At 42.5% G+C, this 19920-nt stretch overlaps 1 protein-coding gene across 1 annotated transcript; it reads left to right on the top strand.

Annotated features, from left to right (window-relative positions):
- Positions 1 to 18140: 18140 nt before the first annotated feature.
- Positions 18141 to 19073, top strand: LOC122125594 (olfactory receptor class A-like protein 1). Its single transcript, XM_042700114.1, has one exon. It carries the CDS (start codon positions 18141 to 18143, stop codon positions 19071 to 19073), a length of 933 nt encoding a protein of 310 aa, XP_042556048.1.
- Positions 19074 to 19920: the final 847 nt, after the last annotated feature.

The raw sequence follows: 19920 nt of genomic DNA, 5'->3' as shown, positions 1-19920 counted from the left end.
CACCCCGGGACCTGAAAGAGAACTTCATCTTCTGCATATTCTCCCTGAAGCTCAATTTGGAATGGATCCATAACCAGTGCACTGATTTTTCTCTCCTGTATCAACTATCTGGCTGCTCTATAGATCAAAATATCACAAAAACAATTAGTGATGCCCTTGGGTGAATCAATATGAGGCTTTTCCTCATAGCCCAGCTGTACATCGGTGTCATGGGGAATTCCCTGCCCTCCATGCTCTATCTGTACATATTTTTATTCCAACGTCATCTAAAGAAGCCCAGCAATGCCATCTTCATTCATCTGACTATGATCAACTTGCCTAACACCATGTTCAAAATGGTGCCAGATATCATGGTGTCCTTCAGCACTTTCTGGATGATGTGGGCTGCAAGGTGGTGGTGTACCTCTTCAGAGTCATCTAGGTGCTTTCCATCTGTACCACCTGGCTCCTCAGTGCATTTCAAGCCAACACCATCAGCTCCAGCTGTGCCCAGTGCATGTGGCTTAAATCTAAATCTTCAGTGTGGATTTCCCCTTCCTTTCTCTTCTTCTGGGTTGCCACTATGCTCGTGTAGGTCCCAGTCATTAAGGCTCTGAAAGCCCAGTCATTTTACTGTTGTTGGTTCTGGGTTTTCCAATGCATATTGTCATACTCGACAGAGAGAAGAAAATAGATCATGGCATCTTCTTATTCTGAGACCTTATGTTTGTAATCTTCATGCTTACCACCCGCCTCCACATGTTGACACCCCTCTCCCGACACCCCAAGAGAGCCATGTACCTTTACAGTCCCAGCATCGCTACCTAGCCATCGCCTAGCCATCGCTACCTAGCCTAGCCAAAGCCACCCACATCACCCTGCCACTTGTCAGCTGCTTCATGTGTTTCTGTTCCTCCAACAACATCGTGAATGTTTTTTCTTTTACACAGTAGAGAAAACACCAACGTTGGACATAATCATTTGTATTTTATCATGCTGCCCAATTTTGTCCCCTTGTTTCTTCATGAAGTATAATAAAATTCTTTCTAATGTAGCACCTTCCTCTCATTGATGACAATTACCAGTTGTCAGAAAGCATTCAGTGGCTGATTAGACAGCCAAAATCTTTGTTTAAAAGCAGAGAAGATTCTGGTACTGTATATGGGGAAAAAATTGTGTGAGTATTGAGCACTTGAAGTGTAGTTTGAATGCAGATATGCCAGATTTTTTTTGTTTTTGTTTTTGACAATCCTGGGGCTTGAACTCAGGGCCTAGGAACTGTCCCTTTTGCTCAAGGCTACCACTCTACCATTTGAGCCATAGCACCACTTCTAGCTTCTTCTCTTTATGTGGTAGTGAGGAATCAAACCCAAGGCTTCATGCATGCTAGGCGAGCATTCTACCACTAAGCCACATTCCCAGCGATATGCCTGAATTTTAATACATTGAAGCTTTGAAGTCTTACTTGATGCATGTTTCCATGTGTGTGTGTGTGTGTGTGTGTGTGTGTGTGCGTGCGTGCACGCATACACAAAGGTTTTATAATGTTTATTTAAAATATTATTGTAGGGATGAAATACATTTTTGTACACTTCTAAACATGACTTGTTTTTGTTTTTATAAAGACAGCTGCTGAACAACCCATTTCTTCCTTGCATTCTATTTCTACTAACAGTGCTATTTGTTATAAGGAATTTTAGTAGATCACCCTATGAATGCTAGTCATCCATTGACAAACCAGGATTCAGCCAATAAGGAAGCAGGAGGTTCAGGAGTTCCGGGAAGATGGCGGAGGAGAAGCTAGAATCTGAACAAGCTCTCCCATAGAAAGCAATTTTAGAGTTCCAGTGAACAGTCCTAAGCCAGAGAATCACACCAAGTGTGCCATCACAGGACAGAGAGTTACTCAAGGGAGGGGAAGCCAAAGGGACACACCTGAGCACTTGCCAGCAGCCGCCGCGGCAGCGGCAGGGTCTCGCCGGCGACCACCGCCTCGGTCATACCTGAGACACAGAGAGTCCGGGACGAAGGAGCCAGACGCAGCGGGTGAGTGGATTCTACTCAACACCAGCAAGAACCGACAAGGAGCAGACATCTTCATCCTGCAGTTTGCAGACCAGAGACGACCCAGGATCCAAGAATCGGCGTGAGTAGAAGCCCGACGTCCTCACTCCTTCTCAGGGAGCAGAGGAGGGAAGGCCACTCCTCCCCCCCCCCGCCCCCCCCCCCCCCCCCCCCGCCCAGCACCAGTGATCTCCATCTTGGATATCGACAAAGCTCGGAGGAGCTGCTAGCTCCAGCTCAGGCCTTGGAATAAAACGAGTCATTTAGCAGGTCACAAGAACTTAACGGCGAAGTGACCTCACAGACTCAGTTGCATCCAGGGAAAAGTCACCCAGCTCAGGCGCCAGCCATTGGAGTGGCTCTCCTCACTGGGTAACCAGAGCCAGAGGCTGCCCCTCCCTCTAGCAGCCACCACAATCAATTGAAAAACAGAAACCCTGAGAATGGCTTCAGGCTGGGCACTGTGATTTTTTTCACAAAATAGCCCCAGGGAAAAGCTACTGTTTGTTGAAAGGCCTCAACTCTACCCAGAACCTAGCCTCATCACTGCATCCCCCTCTTTGGTGATTCTCAAAGCAGATCACCCTTCCATTAAACTAACCTGGGAGGGGGATCTCAAAATCTTGGGTAAAGCAGAGCATTTTTCTGCCTGTTCGAACAAACTGACTTAAGAAACCAATCAAGCCACAGGACCTCAAGCTGACCAGAGACTCCACCAAGAGGCTGGTTACAGACAAAAGGGAGATACAGGATTCTTCCCACCCCTCCCAAAAAAAAAAAAATCAAAGAACTTTTCTTCTTCTTCTTCTTCTTTTCCTTTTTTTTTGGTTACCTTATGTATATATAAAATTTTTTTTCCTTTTCTAAAACTTTTATTAATCTTTAATTTTTGCCTCTTTTGAAAAAATAATTGTTTTCCAGTAACTTTTTTTTTCTCCTCTTATAATTTTTATTTTAGGAATACGTGAATGTGCGTTTTCCTTTCTTTTCTTGTCTTCTTTCTCTTTTTCTTTCTTTATTAATTACCTTTTTGTTTTTTGTCTAGCTCTACTGAACTTCTGATCTTTCTTCTCCCTTTCCTATCCTTGCCACCTTTTCCTCTCTTTTGTTCTTCTTTATGTGACTTAACTCTTGTCCTGCACATCCTCAGATAAACCCGTAGTTAACTAGTAGACCCTATCCCCCATTGTGTACACACTTAATCCACAAATTTATTACTCAATTCAAAACCTCTGAGATTTAAATTCATTAATAGCAGTACTATCTCTTTATACCTATATAATATTTTAAGCATTTGTTTAAGTTTTTCACATCTCCTCTATGTTCCTCCCTTTCTCTAAATATATTCACATTCCTCTCTAAATAGATGGTCTTTTAATCTATATAATAACATTAATTTTTACATTTCTATTTTTTTCTGGTCTCTCTTCATTCCCCTTTCCCTTTCTTCTTTTTATCTCTCTCTTTACTTGCATCCTACCCAACCTATTTCCTGCATTGTGATTAGGACATAGTTAACTCTCCCTGTGCCTCCCCACACCAATCTATTCCTAATTTTTACCCACATCTCTCCCTAACCCTAATAATTTCTGGTTTTCCAAATTCTTCTCTGCGGTTCAAAGTCAATTAACATATAGTTCTTTGATGTTGAATAGATGTATCTGTTGAACTAGATTGTATCTGTAGAATATTGACTGTACAAATGCAAACTTTGGTTGATGGTTGCCTTAAGATAGTGATTTAGCACAAAACTGGTGCTATCTTCATCTCAAATGGGCAGAGTAAGCCGGAAAAACACAAGAAAAATGGCAAATTCAGGTATCTCAATTCCCAATCTTGATAATCAGGGGTTAGAACAGATAATGAATAGTACAGAGGAGAGTTCCCAAATAGCTCTACAAACACTGCTGGCAAACATGATAAATGAGAAGTTTGACAACTTACAAAGGACTCTTTATGAGCGTGATAGGGAGAGAGAAGAGGCATCCCAGAAGTTTATACAGGAATATCATAAGCGTGAGGAAGCTACTCAAAAACTGATACAGGATTTGCATGAACAACTTGAGAATACTCAAAGAGAAAGGGAGGAATGGCGTGAGCAGGCTGAGAACACTCAAAGAGAACTGCAGGAATCCCACGAATGGGAGGAAGCTAATCAAAGAGTAATACAGGAATTGAGAGACCAGGTAGAGAACACACAAAGATCACTAAAGGCATTCATGGAATCCATTAACAAAGAGCTGAAGGAAGTCAGGTAGACCACAAAGGGAATGCTGAATGGAACCCAACAGAAGGAATGGGAGCCCAAAGAAACCATAACCAACCAACTTAAGTGATTTGAGGACAAACACTGAACACCAAATTAAGGAAGTAAAGAAATTCATACAAGACCTAAAACAGAGCTTCAACAAAGAACTGGAAGCCATCAAAGCTGACCAATTAGAAGGAAAAGAGATTAAAAATAACAAAGTAGAGAGACTTGACAGCAGGTTAGACCATGCAGAAGATCGAATCTCAGGGATTGAAGACAGCCTACATATTATAGAGAAAGAACATACAACCATCCAAGACAAGTCCAAGAAATATGATAGATCTATCCAACACCTGGAAGACACCATCAGAAGGCCTAATCTAAAGATAAAGGGTGTAGAGGAGCACCTAGAAACAGAAGTTAATGGTCTAGGAAATTTGTTTAACAGGATCCTAGCAGAGAACTTCCCAAGCATGCAAAAAGATAGGCCTATTCAGATACAAGAAGCCTTTAGAACCCCGAATAGACCAGACCAGAATAGGACATCCCACCGTCACATTATAATCCACACAGGATCAACTCAGACCAAGGAAAAGATCCTTAAAGCTGTCAAGGAGAAAAGGTTAATCACCTATAAAAGCAAACCAATTAGAATCACCTCAGATTTTTCAGCAGAGACAATCAAAGCAAGAAGAGCCTGGAATGATGTATGCAATGCCCTAAAAACAAACAACTATCAACCAAGAATACTGTACCCAGCTAAACTCTCCTTCATAACTGAAGGCCAAATAAAAACCTTCCATAGCAAAGAAAAATTGAAACAATACATCTCCACCAAACCAGCCCTACAAAAGATTCTTAAAGATATCCTACACATAGAAAACCAACAAGACCTCAATAAAGGCCAAGAAACTGCACCCAAACTGAGAATCCAAGAACCATAGGAAGAACCCAGTTTTCGCAGCCCCCAAGAAGGGGGATAACATGGCAGGAACTCCCAAATACCTCTCAGTCCTGTCTCTTAATGTTAACGGACTGAACTCTCCAATTAAGCAACATAGACTGTCTAGTTGGATTAAAAAACAAGACACTTCTATATGCTGCCTTCAGGAGTCACATCTTGCCCATAAAAACAAACACATTTTCAGTGTTAAAGGCTGGAACAAAATCTACCAAGCAATCGGCCCCCATAAAGAGGCGGGAGTTGCAATCCTAATATCAAATAAAATAGACTTCAAATTAAAATTCGTGAGAAGAGATAAAGAAGGTCGCTACATACTACTTAAAGGATCTCTCTTTCAGGAGGATATTACAATTCTAAATATCTATTTTCCAAACAATGGAGCCCCCAAATTTATCAAAGAAACACTACTTTCTCTCAAATACCATATAGATCCAAAGACATTAATTGTTGGGGATTTTTTTTGGGGGGTCCGGTCATGGGGCTTGAACTCTGGGCCTGGGCACTGTCCCTCAGCTCTTCAGCTCACGGCTAGCACTCTACCACTCAAGCCACAGCGCCACTTCCGTCTTTTTTCTTTTTGCTTATGTGGTGCTGAGGAACTGAACCCAGGGCCTCCAGCTTGCAAGGCAATCACTCTACCACTGAGCCACCTTCCCAGCCCCAATTGTTGGGGATTTTAACACACCACTCTCCCCACTAGATAGATCAACTCGGCAAACCTCAGCAGAGAAACCGCAGATCTAAACAGCTGCACAGATCAACTAGACTTAACAGACATCTACCGAACATTTCACCCAGCAGCATCAGAATACACGTTTTTCTCAGCAGCACATGGAACGCTTTCTAAAATAGACCACATTTTAGGCCACAAAGCAAACTTGTCTAAATTCAGAAACATTGAACTTATACCTTGCATTCTCTCTGACCACAAGGGAATAAAATTAGAACTCAACACCAAAAGCCACCAAAGAAAGTCCGGTATCACATGGAGGCTGAACAACACACTGCTGAATCATGAGTGGGTCATGGAAAAGATTAGAAAGGAAATTCAAATGTTCATGCTATTCAACGAAAATGAACACACAAATCACCAGCTCCTCTGTGACACAGCAAAAGCACTACTCAGAGGCAAGTTTATAGCTCTGAGCTCCTACATCAACAAATTGGAGAGATCTGAAACTAACAATTTAATGACACATCTAAACCTCCTTGAAAAAGAGCAGCAAGATAAACCCCAATCCAGTAGACAGAAAGAAATAATCAAAATTAAATCAGAATTAAATGAATTAGAATCCAAAAAAACTATAGAAAGAATCAACAAAACGAAGAGTTGGTTCTTCGAAAAACTTAACAAAATTGACAGGCCATTACCAAATCTTATCAGAAAAAGAAGAGAACACACCCAAATTAATAAACTCAGAGATGAGAATGGAAACATCACCACAGAAACAACCAAGATTCAGAACATTATAAGGGAATACTTCTCAAAACTTTATGCTAATAAGTTTGAGAACTTGACAGAAATGGACCTCTTCCTAGCAAATATTGACATGGCAAAACTAAACCAAGATGAGTTAAACTATATTAACAGGCCCATATCAAGCATTGAAATAGAAAGAGCAATAAGAGACCTCCCAGCTAAGAAAAGCCCAGGATCAGATGGTTTTACAGCAGAATTTTACAAGACCTTAAAGCAGAGCTCACACCAATTCTCCTCCAACTCTTCAATGAAATTGAAAGAGAAAGCTCACTACCGAACACATTCTATGAAGCCATCATAACCCTCATCCCCAAACCAGGTAGGGACTCATCAAAGAAAGAGAACCATAGACCCATTTCTTTGATGAACATTGATGCAAAACTTCTCAACAAAATTTTGGCCAACCGACTTCAACAATTCATCCAAAAAATCATACACCATGATCAAACAGGATTCATTTCAGGGATGCAAACCTGGTTCAATGTACGCAAATCAATTAATATTATTCATCACATCAACAGGAGCAAAAATAAGAACCACATGGTTATCTCAATAGACGCAGAAAAAGCACTGGAGAAGATCCAAAACCCCTTTATGATGAAGGTTTTGGAAAAATTAGGAATCCATGGAACATTCCTCAATACAATAAAAGCTGTATATGACAAACCTACAGCCAGCATTATACTCAATGGTGAAAAACTAAAGCCATTTCCTCTTAACTCAGGAACAAGACAAGGATGCCCACTCTCTCCATTCTCTTCAATCTAGTATTAGGATGCCTAGCTACAGCAATAAGACAAGATGCAGACATAAAGGGGATCCAAATAGGGAAAGAAGAAATAAAACTCTCCCTCTTTGCAGATGACATGATCTTGTATTTAAAGAATCCCATAGACTCCACTCCCAAATTACTCAAGCTGATTCAAAACTTTGGCAAAGTAGCAGGGTATAAAATTGACCCCCAAAAATCAATGGCCTTTCTGTATGCCAACAATTATAAAAGTGTGGCTGAAATTAGGAAAGCAACTCCATTTGTAATAACCCCACAAAAAATAAAATACCTAGAAATTAACTTAACCAAAGAAGTGAAGGACCTCTATGATGAAAACTTTAAAATCTTGAAAAAGGAAATCAACACAGAACTTAAAAAATGGCAAAACCTGCCATGCTCCTGGATTGGAAAGACTAACATCATGAAAATGGCAATACTTCCCAAGGCTATCTACAAATTCAATGCAGTACCTATCAAAATTCCAACCTCATTCTTCAAAGAAATAGAAGAGGCAATCCAAAAATTCATATGGAACAATAAAAGACCCCGAACAGCATAAACGCTCCTCAACGGAAAGAACACTGCTGGAAGAATATCAATACCAAATTTCAAACTCTACTATAAAGCCGTAGTAATCAAAACAGCTTAGTATTGGCATAAGAACAGACCTCAGGACCAATGGAATAGAATTGATAACCCAGAAATGAACCTACAGACCTATAGCCATCTTATCTTCGATAAGGAAGCTAAAACAACAGAATGGAAAAAAGACAGCCTCTTCAGTAAATGGTGCTGGCAAAATTGGTTAACTACTTGTAGAAAACTAAAGCTAGATCCTTATATATCACCCTGCACCAGAATCAACTCCAAATGGATCAAAGACCTCAAAGTCAAAGCAGACACTCTGAGAACATTACAGGATGGAATAGGAGAAACCCTAGGTCTCCTTGGCTCAGGCCGAAATTTTCTGAATAGAGACCCGGAAACACAACAAATCAAAGAAAGGTTGGACAAATGGGATTGCATAAGGTTGCAGAGCTTCTGCAGGGCAAATGACATAGCTAGTAAGATCATTAGAAAGCCCACAGATTGGGAGAAGATCTTTACTAGCCATACAACGGACAAGGGTCTCATATCTAAAATATACTTGGAACTCAAAAAATTAAACTCCCCAACAACAAATCCTCAAAGAAACAACTGCCCAATAAATAAGTGGGCGAAAGACTTAAAGAGAAACTTCTCTGAAGAAGAAAGAAGGATGGCCAATAGTCACATGAAGAAATGTTGAACATCCCTAGCCATAAAAGAAATGCAAATCAAAACAACATTGAGATATCACCTCAGTCCAGTTAGAACGGCAAAAATCAAGAACTCTAACAACAACAGATGCTGGAGGGGATGTGGACAGAAGGGAACCTTACTTCATTGTTGGTGGGAATGTAAACTTGTTCAACCACTTTGGAAAGCAGTATGGAGGTTCCTCAAAAGACTTCACATAGAGCTCCCCTATGACCCAGCAATCCCACTTTTGGGCATTTACCCAAATGTTTACAAACAAGACACTAAAGCTACCAGCACAACTATGTTTATTGCAGCATTATTTACCATAGCTAAGATATGGAACTAACCCAGATGCCCCTCAGTAGATGAATGGATCAAGAAAAGGTGGTATATATACATAATGGAATTCTATGCCTCCATCAGAAAGAATGACATTTCCCCATTTGTTAGGAAATGGAAAGGCTTGGAAAAAATTATATTAAGTGAAGTAAGCCAGGCCCAAAGAAACATAGGTCCCATGGTTTCCCTTATTTGCAATATCTAGTATATATATGAGTCAAGCAGAAAAGGTCAGATAATGTGATGTTGGGAAAAAAATCCTTAAATATGTATTTTAATGTTTTTTTTCTTTCATGCATGTGTTTATAACGTATTTATAAGATTATTTCTTTGTTGCTGTGTATGTCCCTCCCCCACAGTGTAACCCCCGCTTTCACTATATTTGATGTCAGTATAACTTGTGGAGGTGATGGTGACAAACAAATCGTTTAAGGATTCAGGTGGACCTGTTGCAACAATGAGAAGTACAAAATGTCATGTCAAAAACGAGCTTTACAATGTCGGTGTGGGGGGGGGAGGGGGGAATGATTGGGTGGGGGGGAGGGGGGAGGCTGCGAAGGGAGGTGAAGGGTAAACAAAGGAGGAGGCTGCAATGCTTGATAAGAAATGTATGCATTATCCTGCCCATGTAATTGTAACCCCTCTGTACAGTATGTTCTCAAATAAAATAAAATAAAATTTAAAAAAAAAAAAAAAGGAAGCAGGATGTGACCTATGACAAACAGGAGGTATCCAGTGGCAAAGGATACAGCCAGAGCTAGGCAATGGTGGCTCATATCTGTAATCCTAGCTACTCAGGAGGGTGAGATCTGAGGATTGAAATTCAAAGCCAGCCAGGTCAGGAAAGTGTGTGAGAGTCTTATCTCCAATTAGTCACAGAAAATACCAGGAGTGGTGCTGTGGATCAAGTGGTAAAACGCTAGTCTTGAGCAAAAGATGCTCAGGAACACTGCGCCGGCCCAGATTTTAAGCCCCAGGACTGGCCAAAAAAAAAAAAAAAGTCAACGGATACAACCAATGACAAAGCAAAATTTAGTGAATGAAGAAGAATGCAGCCAATGGCAAAGCAGGATATAATCAATGGAAAAGGATTCAACAAATGGCAAAGCAGGATATTATAGCCAATACTCTTAGGTCCTACCATTTCCGGGGGAGGCTACTCTGTGACAGGCAGCGTAACACTGGAACACAATTGGGAAGATCAGTGCTTCTGATTCAGAGAACAAACTGGACCTTCCAGGATTGTGCTGTGGAGAGAGTAAGCCCCTGAGTGTCCAGTTATACCCCCTTTCTGTAGAAGTATCGTAAGGAACAGGGGCCCTTTCTAGTCTGGAGACCACTAGGGACTGGCTATTTTATTCTGTATTTTGGTCAGAGAATATAACTAACTCAGCAACAGACCCTTTTGTTCACTGGTTGATGTTCAAGCCTTCTGTCCTACCACCGGACCTTGGACCTGGTTTGAAGTCTATTTCCCCTATTATTTTCCTGTTTATAAGTCTGTATATTCCCTTGGCTCCCCTGTGAGTATTTTTCAACACTTAGTTGTCTTCATGGACTTTTATATTTCCTGTTTGTGTATGTTGAGCCATTAGCACCCTTGCAGTGAAATCAACTTGCTCATCATGTGTGAACTTTCTAATGTGTTATTACGCGCATTTCTGAGCCTTTTGTATGTGTGTTATCTCAAGTACATTTATTAATCATTTTCTGAGTTCCTTGATACTGAGAGTGGCCTTACCACGTTTTGGTAGCATGTTTTGCTTCTATAGGCTGAGTTCTCAAGACTTCACTCTCTTTTATGAAATTGTTGGAGGAGCATTTTCATTAAGGATTTGTTTTTAGTTGTTGTTGCTTTTGTTTCTTTGGTTTTGTGCTGGTTCTGGGGCTTGAACTCAGGACATGGATGCTTTTCCTGAACTGTTGTTGCCATCGTTCGAGCCACAGCTCCTTATCTGGGATTTTTGCTGGTTAATTGGAGAGGAGAGTCTCACTGTCTTTCATGCCACGGATGGCTTTGAACTGTGATCCTCTTATTTCATCCTTCAAAGTATCTGGGACTGCAGGCATGAGTCACCAGTGTTCAGCTTCAATAAATTTTGTAGACATACTAGAATCTACCAAAAATAGCAAGGAGTATACAAGTGACTTATGAAGAAGTGTAATGTATGAGAAGACAGAGGTAGTGATAGTCTTCCCAAAATGCAGAATGAATTGTGAATAAAAGCAGCAGTGAGATTCACTGCTAGGTGGAAAATGAACTGTACAACTAGTGAGAAGCTTCAAGACTCATTGTCATCATGTACAATTTTTGTTTGGTTGGCCGTGGGTCTTGGACACAGGACCTGGGTGCTCTCCCTCAGCTTTTCCGCTCAAGGGGAGCACTCTACCACTTGAGCCACTGTGCCACTTCAGGTTTTCTGGTCGTTAACTGGAGAAAAGAGTTTCATGACTTTCCTTCCACGGCAGGCTTTGAACCATGCTACTCAGATCTCAGCCTCCTGAGTAGCTGGTATTACAGGCCTGAGCAACTGGCGCTCGGCCATGTAAAACTTTTTTGAACAATTCTTCTGCACAACCACTTAAGGGTTAAAAAATAAATAAGATACAACAAAATAAATATACACAAATCAATAATATAGCTCTTAAAGAGACAGAGTCTGAAATCAAACTAACATCAACTGCACCCCTCAAAACCATTTATAAAAGAGAACACAAATAACATGATCATATCAATGCATGCACAAAACCCCTGGGAGAAATGTCAACATCACTTCATAATAAAAGCGCCAAAGAAACTAGGAAGAGAAAGGAGGACGTGCTTCAACATCACAACGGCTCTGTGTGATCATCTATAGTTCACCCTGTACTAAATGAGGAAAACTGAAAATGTCTGCATAAGGGAGAAAGGAGGCCATGTAGGCTCTCCAACTCTGATGCCATTTACTTAGTGCCTGGACCTTTAACCAAAGCAATGTTAAAAAAACCAAAAGGACCAAAATAGACTCAAAAGAGCAATTAATCCTATTTGGAGATACTATGATCCTGTACATAAAACAGGAAAAACTCCAGTTGAATGACGCTTTTGGGCTACATGAACTCTAATGGCAAAGCAGCACGCAACAAGCTAAATATGTACTTATTGGAAGCTTTTCTATGCTCAAAAACAAACACTCTGAGTAGCAGTGATTATAACAATCTCACTGAAACTGCTCTCCAAGCTGATATAATAATCATGAGCCCCGTGCCAGTGGCTCACACTAGTCATCCTAGCTATTCAGGTTTCTAAGATCTAAGAATCAAGGTTTGAAGGCAGCCTATGCAGGCTTATATCCAATAAGCAACCAAAAAGCCAGAATTGGAACTGTTGCTCAAGTGGTAGGGAACCAGCTTTGAGCACAAATACTTACAGACAGCACCCAGGCCGTGAGTTGAAGCCTCAGCAATCACACACACACACACACACACACACACACACACACACACACATGGGTTTAGTACAAATGCATGTTAATTTCATTTCTCTCTCTCTCTCGTCTCTCTCTCTCTCTCTTTCTCTCTTGTCAGCCATGGGGCTTTAACTCTGAGCCTGGGCACTGTCCCTCAGCTCTTCAGCTCAAGGAAAGCACTGTACCACTTGAACCACAGCACCACTTCCGGTTTTCTGGTGTTTTACTGGAGAAAAGAGTCTCATGGATTTTCCTCCACGGGCTGGCTTTGCACAAAGATCCTCAGATCTCAACCTCCTCAGTAGCTAGGATGAGAGGCGTGAGCCACTGGTGACCCGCAATTTCATTTCTCCTTAAAGACAGCGTCTTCCAGGGATAAGTTAACACTTAACACAGTTCTAGTTCATTTTCTATCTTTTTTTCTATTTTGGAGAGGTGGGGGATTCAGGTCATGGGGCCTGAACTCTGGGCCTGGGCACTATCCCTCAGCTCTCTACCTCAAGGCTAGTACTCTACCACTTGTCTTTGTGCTTATGTGGTGCTGAGGGATCGAACCCAGGGCCTCATGCACACAAGGCAAGCACCGTACTCCTGAGCCACCTTCCCAGCCCCCATTTTCTATCTTTCTGTGTTGCTCGCCATTTTATACAAAGAAGGACGCATTGTGATCACGACATCCCAATTTTGGGTGATCAATCAGTGAGCCAAGACAGAGACCCCATGGAGCTCAGTGCCAAGCCATGAATGCTGGGGGCTCAGTGCTACCCAGTGGAGGGCACAGTGCTCTCTGAACTCTGCCTTGCAGTGCTCAGGTTATTGCCTACCAGTGGTGTGAGAAGTAACTTTGAATGAGCTCTTAGCATCTCCATTTGACTTTCTTTTTTTTTTTTAATTTAATTTAATTTTATTTGTGAACATACTATACTGAGGGGTTACAATTACATGGACAGGATAATGCGTACATTTCTTACCAAGCATTGCAGCCTCCTCCTTTGTTTACCCTTCACCTCCCTTCCCAGCCTCCCCCCTCCCCCCCAATCCCAATCCTTCTCCTTCCTCCCCCTCCCCACCCCCCCCCCAGCACAGACGACATTGTAAAGCTCGTTTTGGACATGACAACTTGTACTTCTCATTGTTGCAACAGGTCCACCTGTATCCTTAAACAACTGGTTTTTCCCCATCTCCTCCACAAGTTATACTGACATCAAATATAGAGAAAGCAGAAAGGTTGGACAAATGGTATTGCATAAAGTTCCATTTGACTTTCTTGATGCCACTGGGACTGGGAGCACAGACAGACCTGCATCAGGAGACATGCTGTGCACGTGGGACAGGGCACCTGACTGCTCTGGTCCATCATGATGACAAGAAATAAACAGGGTCAGAGTGACAGCAGCAGGGGACAAGGTGAGCAAACACCCTGGGGAACCACCACCACCACCACCACCACCACAACCCCCCCTGTCCTCCTCTGGCTGATATGGGCACGCATGATTAAACCAGGCTTCAGAAGACACTCTGTGTGTCTGCAGTCCAGACAGCCAGAGGAAGGATTCTGCAACTTTGAACCTCGGTTCAGAGCCAGGGGTGGGGTGAAGGCCCAAAACTGCCCATCCCAGGATGAGCTGTGGTTTGCAGATTCACTTCTCTCCTGATTCCTTTTTGGTGCCAGTCCTATGGCTTGAAGACAAGCCCTTGGTGGTCAGATTCTTTTTTAGCTGTTTTGACCAAGATTAGTTCTCTACCACTTGAGCCACAGCTCCAATTGTGGGGTTCTTTTTACTTATTTAGTTTTTGTAAAGATAAGCAACACCTGGACTTTTCCTGCGATTGCTAGCTTTGATCCCCAATCCTCACATCTCAGATTCCTGAGTAGCTAGAATTGCAGGTGTGTATCACTGGCCCTTCTTCATTTCTCTCACTTACGTTTGCTGTTGACTACACATCTTTCTTTTTTCTCTCCATGCTACCCTTTTCGTTCAGGCATTTGCTTGCTTTTTATTCTGTTGGGTGTGCATATCCCAGCCGCTGTGGCACAACACAGCTCAGTTTCTTCCAGACAAGTCCTGCACAACTGCCAACTCACTGGTGGTAAGTTCCTTCTTCTAGGCATATTAGGAGTACTTTCAAATGTATTTTAAGGGGAAAAACAAAATCATGGTGTGTGTGTGTGTGTGTGTGTGTGTGTGTGTGTGTGTGTGTGTGTGTGTGTGATTATGTGCTAGTCCTGAGGCTAGGAAAATGCACTAAATACTTTTGCTCAAGGCTAACGCTGTACCATGTGAACTCTAGCTCCCCTTCCAGCTTCTGGTGATTCTGTGGAGACACAAATCTCACAAACTTTCCTTGCTTGAGCTGGCTTAGAACTGGGATCCTCAGATATCCTTAGATATCAGCCACCTGAGTAGCAGGTGAGCCACAAAATATTCTTTCCATAGGGCTTGCATTTTCTCTATTGCTATCTCTAAAATTCCCATCTTAAATTAGCTTGCCAGCTACTACGTTAATGTTGAACATTTCCCATCCTATTGGACACTGAGTGGTGGGTGTGTGAAACGTGGGCTTGTTCACAATAGTTGACTTGTTCTGTGTTTTCTCCCATCAGGGCTGTCTGCTCTCCTTGTCCTCATCCTAAGACCCAGTCTGTAATGTTGGGGCTCCTTTCTGACATTGTTCTCTTCATCTTAGAGTCTGAATCATCTCTTTGATTTCTGTGGCAGAAATTTCATAGTGCATCTTCATAGTAGCAAGTTTTCACAGCAGATTTTTAAGTTTCAAGTGTGTGGAGATATCATTTTTCTGGGGCAGTTTTCATTCCATTTGTAAAGCACAATAATTGTGTTGGGAATGTTGTTTAGCTGAAACAACTCTGCACCCTTGTGGCTTCTCAGGGCAGTGGATTGGCTTCATCAGTGTCTGAGAGAGAATAAATGGAATTTTATTCTGACTGGATGAAAGATGACATTTAAGAAAGACTGGGTGTGTGGTTTCTCATGACACTCTGGTCAAATGTATGAACTGCCTTAATCAGATTCATTTATATCATTTCCATCTTTCCTTTTTCCCCCTGTTATTTCTGCTAATTACTAAAGTCTTTTTGTAAAAGAATGCATAGCAACGGTTGATCCTAGTAACATGAGTCCTAAAATTGCCCAGTGGGTCATGGAATGAGAATCAGAACAGAGAGCCTTATGGAAAATACACAGCCCAAGTCAGTTCTTTGTGAGTGAGCTGCATTTAATACTCTCACTTCACACTACTTTTCTGTTCAATAAGAAGGGAAAATATAAAATAACAAGCTTCATTAGAAAGTTCTAAAGGTCATGCTAAATAACATGAAAAGTTTAGAGATACTAGAAAAGAAAAGGCAAGCACTTCTTAAAAGATGATTTTGGGGTGTGTGGTTTATGCCTGTAATCCTAACTACTCAGGAAACTGAGATCTGAGGATGACAGTTCAAACCCAGCCTAGGCAAGAAAGTCCATAAGACACTGATCTCCAATTATGCACCAAAAAGCCAGACACGGAGCTGTGGCTCAAGTCATAGAGTACTGGTCTTGAGGAAAAATTTTCAGGGACCATGCCCAGACCCACAATCAAGCCCCAGAACCAACAAACATTGAAAAACACAATCTGGAAAGATCCTGATTACATAAGAAAGATAACACATATTACCAATATGATGAACATTTGGGAACTATAGCCAATATCACAATTCCTAAGAATTCTAATTCATAAAAGTTAAACTGTCTCTGGAAGGCACAATGGATGCTGAGAAGGGCAACACACAGAGTTGTCATGCTCAAGAATTTGTTGTTTCTGGCCAGGAAATGGTGAGAATACTTACATGCAGCAGCAAAGAAGGCCAGAGTGAAACTTTGTTCTGCAGGGGATTGTTCAGGAGAATGGGTTGAAAATATTCTTACAGAGTTGATCAGGAAAACTGGGATACTAATTTAATTCAGTGCAAGTTTATTAAGGAACAAAGGATTCTATGTGATGTGAGAGAAAACACAAGGACAGTAAGGAGTGAGAATGATACAGGGGGAAAACTCTCAAATTTCCAGAAAATAAGCCAGGCTCTGGTGGCTCAAGCCTGTAATCCCAGCTACTCAGGAGGCTGAGATCTGAGGGTCATGTTTCAAAGCCAACCTAGGCAGAGGAGTCTGGGAGACCCTTATCTCCAAGAAACCACTACAAAACTGGAAGTGGTGCTGTGATTCAAGCGGTAGAGCACTTGCCCTGAGCTGAAGAGCTCAGGGACAGCACCCAGACCCTGAATTCAAGCCCCACCACTGACAGAAACAAATGTACGGAAAATATTGGATAGATATTTACCTTCTAGTATCTCTATAAACCATGAAAAAAGTCATATTGTACTGGGTACCGGTGACTCATGCCTGTAATACTAGCAATTCAGGAGGCTGAGATCTAAGGATTGAGATTCAAAGCCAACCCGGGAAGGAAAGTCCGTAAGACTTTCTTCTCTAATGAACCACAGAATACCAGAAGTGGCTCTGTGGCTCAAATGGTAGAGTGTTGGCCTTGAGCTGATGAATGGAGACAGCACCCAGGCACAGAGTTCATCCCATGACCAACCAAAAAAACAAAATTCATGTTGCAGCCATCCCCACAGGGATTTTACATGGATGTGCTATTTGTGCAACAGGTGTTCAAAAAATGAAGATTTTACAAAAAGTGAAGCCAATCAGATGCACAGGCTCCCGGCGCTCTTTGTACCATGCACTGCCGACCATGATGGAGCCCCAGGGACCACAGGAAAAGACAGCCAGTGATCTTCCTTCCTAACACCCCAGCCCAGTGTGGTGCCCTTGAATTCCCTCCTGATTCTAACATGTGTCTCCCCAGGTCCTTCCAGGCCCTACATCCCAGATTCAAAGGTCACAGCACATTCATGTCTGAAATACCGAGGTCAGAACTCTTCCAACCCTCCAGAACTGGCAAATGGAACATTTTTCCCAGACTCCACTTAAAACAATTGTATGGGCCAGGCCCTGGTGGCTCACGCCTGTAAGCCCAACTGTTCAGGAGGCAAAGATCTGAGGATCCAGGTTCAAAGTTAGACCAGAAAGGGAAGTCCTTGAGACTCTGATCTCCAGTGATCCACCAACAAGCCAAAAATGGAGCTGTGGTTCAACTGGGATAGCACCAGCTTTGAGTAAAAAAGCTCACGGACAGTACCCGGGCCGTGAGTTCCAATTTCATAAGCGGTATGACCCACCCCCAAAAAAAGAATCTATTTTTAAATCTTTGTTTAACACTCTAACTTTTGGCATTCATTCTAAGCCAGGCTTACCTGATCAAGAAATGGAGCACAATGAATATTCCCGCGTATGGGACTCAGAGTGTTGTCTAGAGCTTTCTCAGCTTCCTGAAGAGTGTAGTCTAGAGCTTTCTCAGCTTCCTGACTGGGCAAGGCTCTTACTTTGATTCTCAACAACACACACACACTCTCTCACTCTCACTCTCTCTCTCTCTCTGTCTCTCTCTCTCTCTCTCTGTCTCTCTCTCTCTCTCTCTCTCACACACACACACACACAATGACAGCAACCGCAGGCGACACTGTGTTCAGGCTCCTCTTTGTGTCTAAGGTATGTCTGGGCGTCCTGGGGAACTGTGTCCTCTTCCTGCTCTACGCATACAGCTCAGTGTGCAAACCCCGGCTCTGGAAGCCCATTGCCATAGTTTTCATGCACCTGACCCTTGTCAACGCCTTGACCATCATTTTTGAGTCCATGCCCTACATCATCTCTTCATATGGAGTCCTGTGTTTCTGGGATGATGCCACGTGTAAGGCAGTGCTGTTCCTGTTCAGGGTCACCCGGGGCCTGTCCGCCTGCACTACCACCTTCCTGAGTGCCTTCCAGGCCCTCACCATCAGCCGCACCCCTGCCCAGTGTGCTTGGCTGAAAAGCCGATCCTCCGCCTGCATCCTCCCCTCCTTGCTCTCCTTCTGGATCTTGAATTCCATCATCTATTTCCAAATGATCGAAACTGTGGAATCCAAATGCAATTCAACCGTCTTGAGACTGGGATTTTCTCATCCCTACTGTCAAGTGAAGTTTGGAATGGACAACCAAATGTCCATTATCAGCTCCGTTGTGCTGCGAGATGCTCTGTCCCTGGTCCTCATGGTGGCCCCCAGCCTCTATATGGTGATACTCCTCTACCGACACCGCCGCAGAGCCCGGCACCTCCACAGTCCCAGCCTTGCCTCCCAGCCAGCGCCCGAGAATACAGCCACCCACACCATCCTGCTGCTGGTGAGCTGCTTCGTGTTCTTCCATTGCTCCAACAACATCGTGACTATGTATTCCTTGTACACGCTAGAGAAATTGAACAAATCCAAGGGTGTGCTTGTGATGTTTTCCTTCAGCTACCCCACCCTCTGCCCGTTCTTGCTCATGAAGAATAACAGAATGGTTTCACGATGGATCACTCACTCATGTTATACCAAGAATGATCAATTGTAAGAGGAAGTGAAGACAAGATCCAACTCTGCTAACCTCATCCTTGCTGTTTGTAGGATGATAGAAACACCAGAGAGGCCAGAAGCCAGTGTCTCAAGCCTGTCATTCTACTATTCAGGATGCTAACATCTGAGGATACAGGTTCAAAGCTAGCCCAGGCAGGAACTTCTACATGAGACTAGAATATCTAATTGACCACCAAAGGACCTAGAGTGGAGCTGTGGGGATTGAGCACTAAACAATTTACTCAAATTCAGATATGCTGAAATTTTAAAACATTGATGTTTTGAAGTCTTATTGAATGTGCCTTTCTCTGTGTGTGTGTGTGTGTGTGTGTGTGTGTGTGTGTGTGTGTGTGTGTGTGTGTAAAAGTGTGTTTCCATCAAAGTTTTTTTGGGTTTTGTTGCTTAAAATATAGTTGTTGGGATAAAGAATGTATTTTCTGGTCTGGGAAGGTGGCTCAGTGGTAGAGTGCTTGCCTTGCATGCATGAGGCCCTGAGTTCAATTCCTCAGCACCATATAAGCAGGAAAAGCCTGAAGTGGTGCTATGGCTCAAGTGGTACAGTGCTCTCCTGGAGCTGAAGAGCAGAGGGACAATGTCCAGGCCCAGAGTTCAAGCCCAACGACTGACCAAAAAAAAAAGTATTTTCTGTACATTATTAAAATTAACAACTTGTTCCTATTTTTATGAAGACAGTGGCTAGACATTTCATTTCACCCTTACTTTCTATTTCTACTAACAGTGCTGTTTGTAAAAAGAAATATTATTAAATCATCCTATGAATGCTTGTTAGCCAATGAAGAAGCAGGATCTAGTCAATGAGAAGTCAGTAGACAGCCAATGAGGGA

Source organism: Dipodomys spectabilis, unplaced genomic scaffold (assembly GCF_019054845.1).
Source record: "Dipodomys spectabilis isolate Male_0828 unplaced genomic scaffold, ASM1905484v1 ptg000266l, whole genome shotgun sequence".
In the NCBI taxonomy this organism is placed as follows: Eukaryota; Metazoa; Chordata; class Mammalia; order Rodentia; family Heteromyidae; genus Dipodomys; species Dipodomys spectabilis.
Note: the sequence above shows the minus strand (reverse complement) of the source record. Positions and strands in the feature narration are given on the sequence as shown.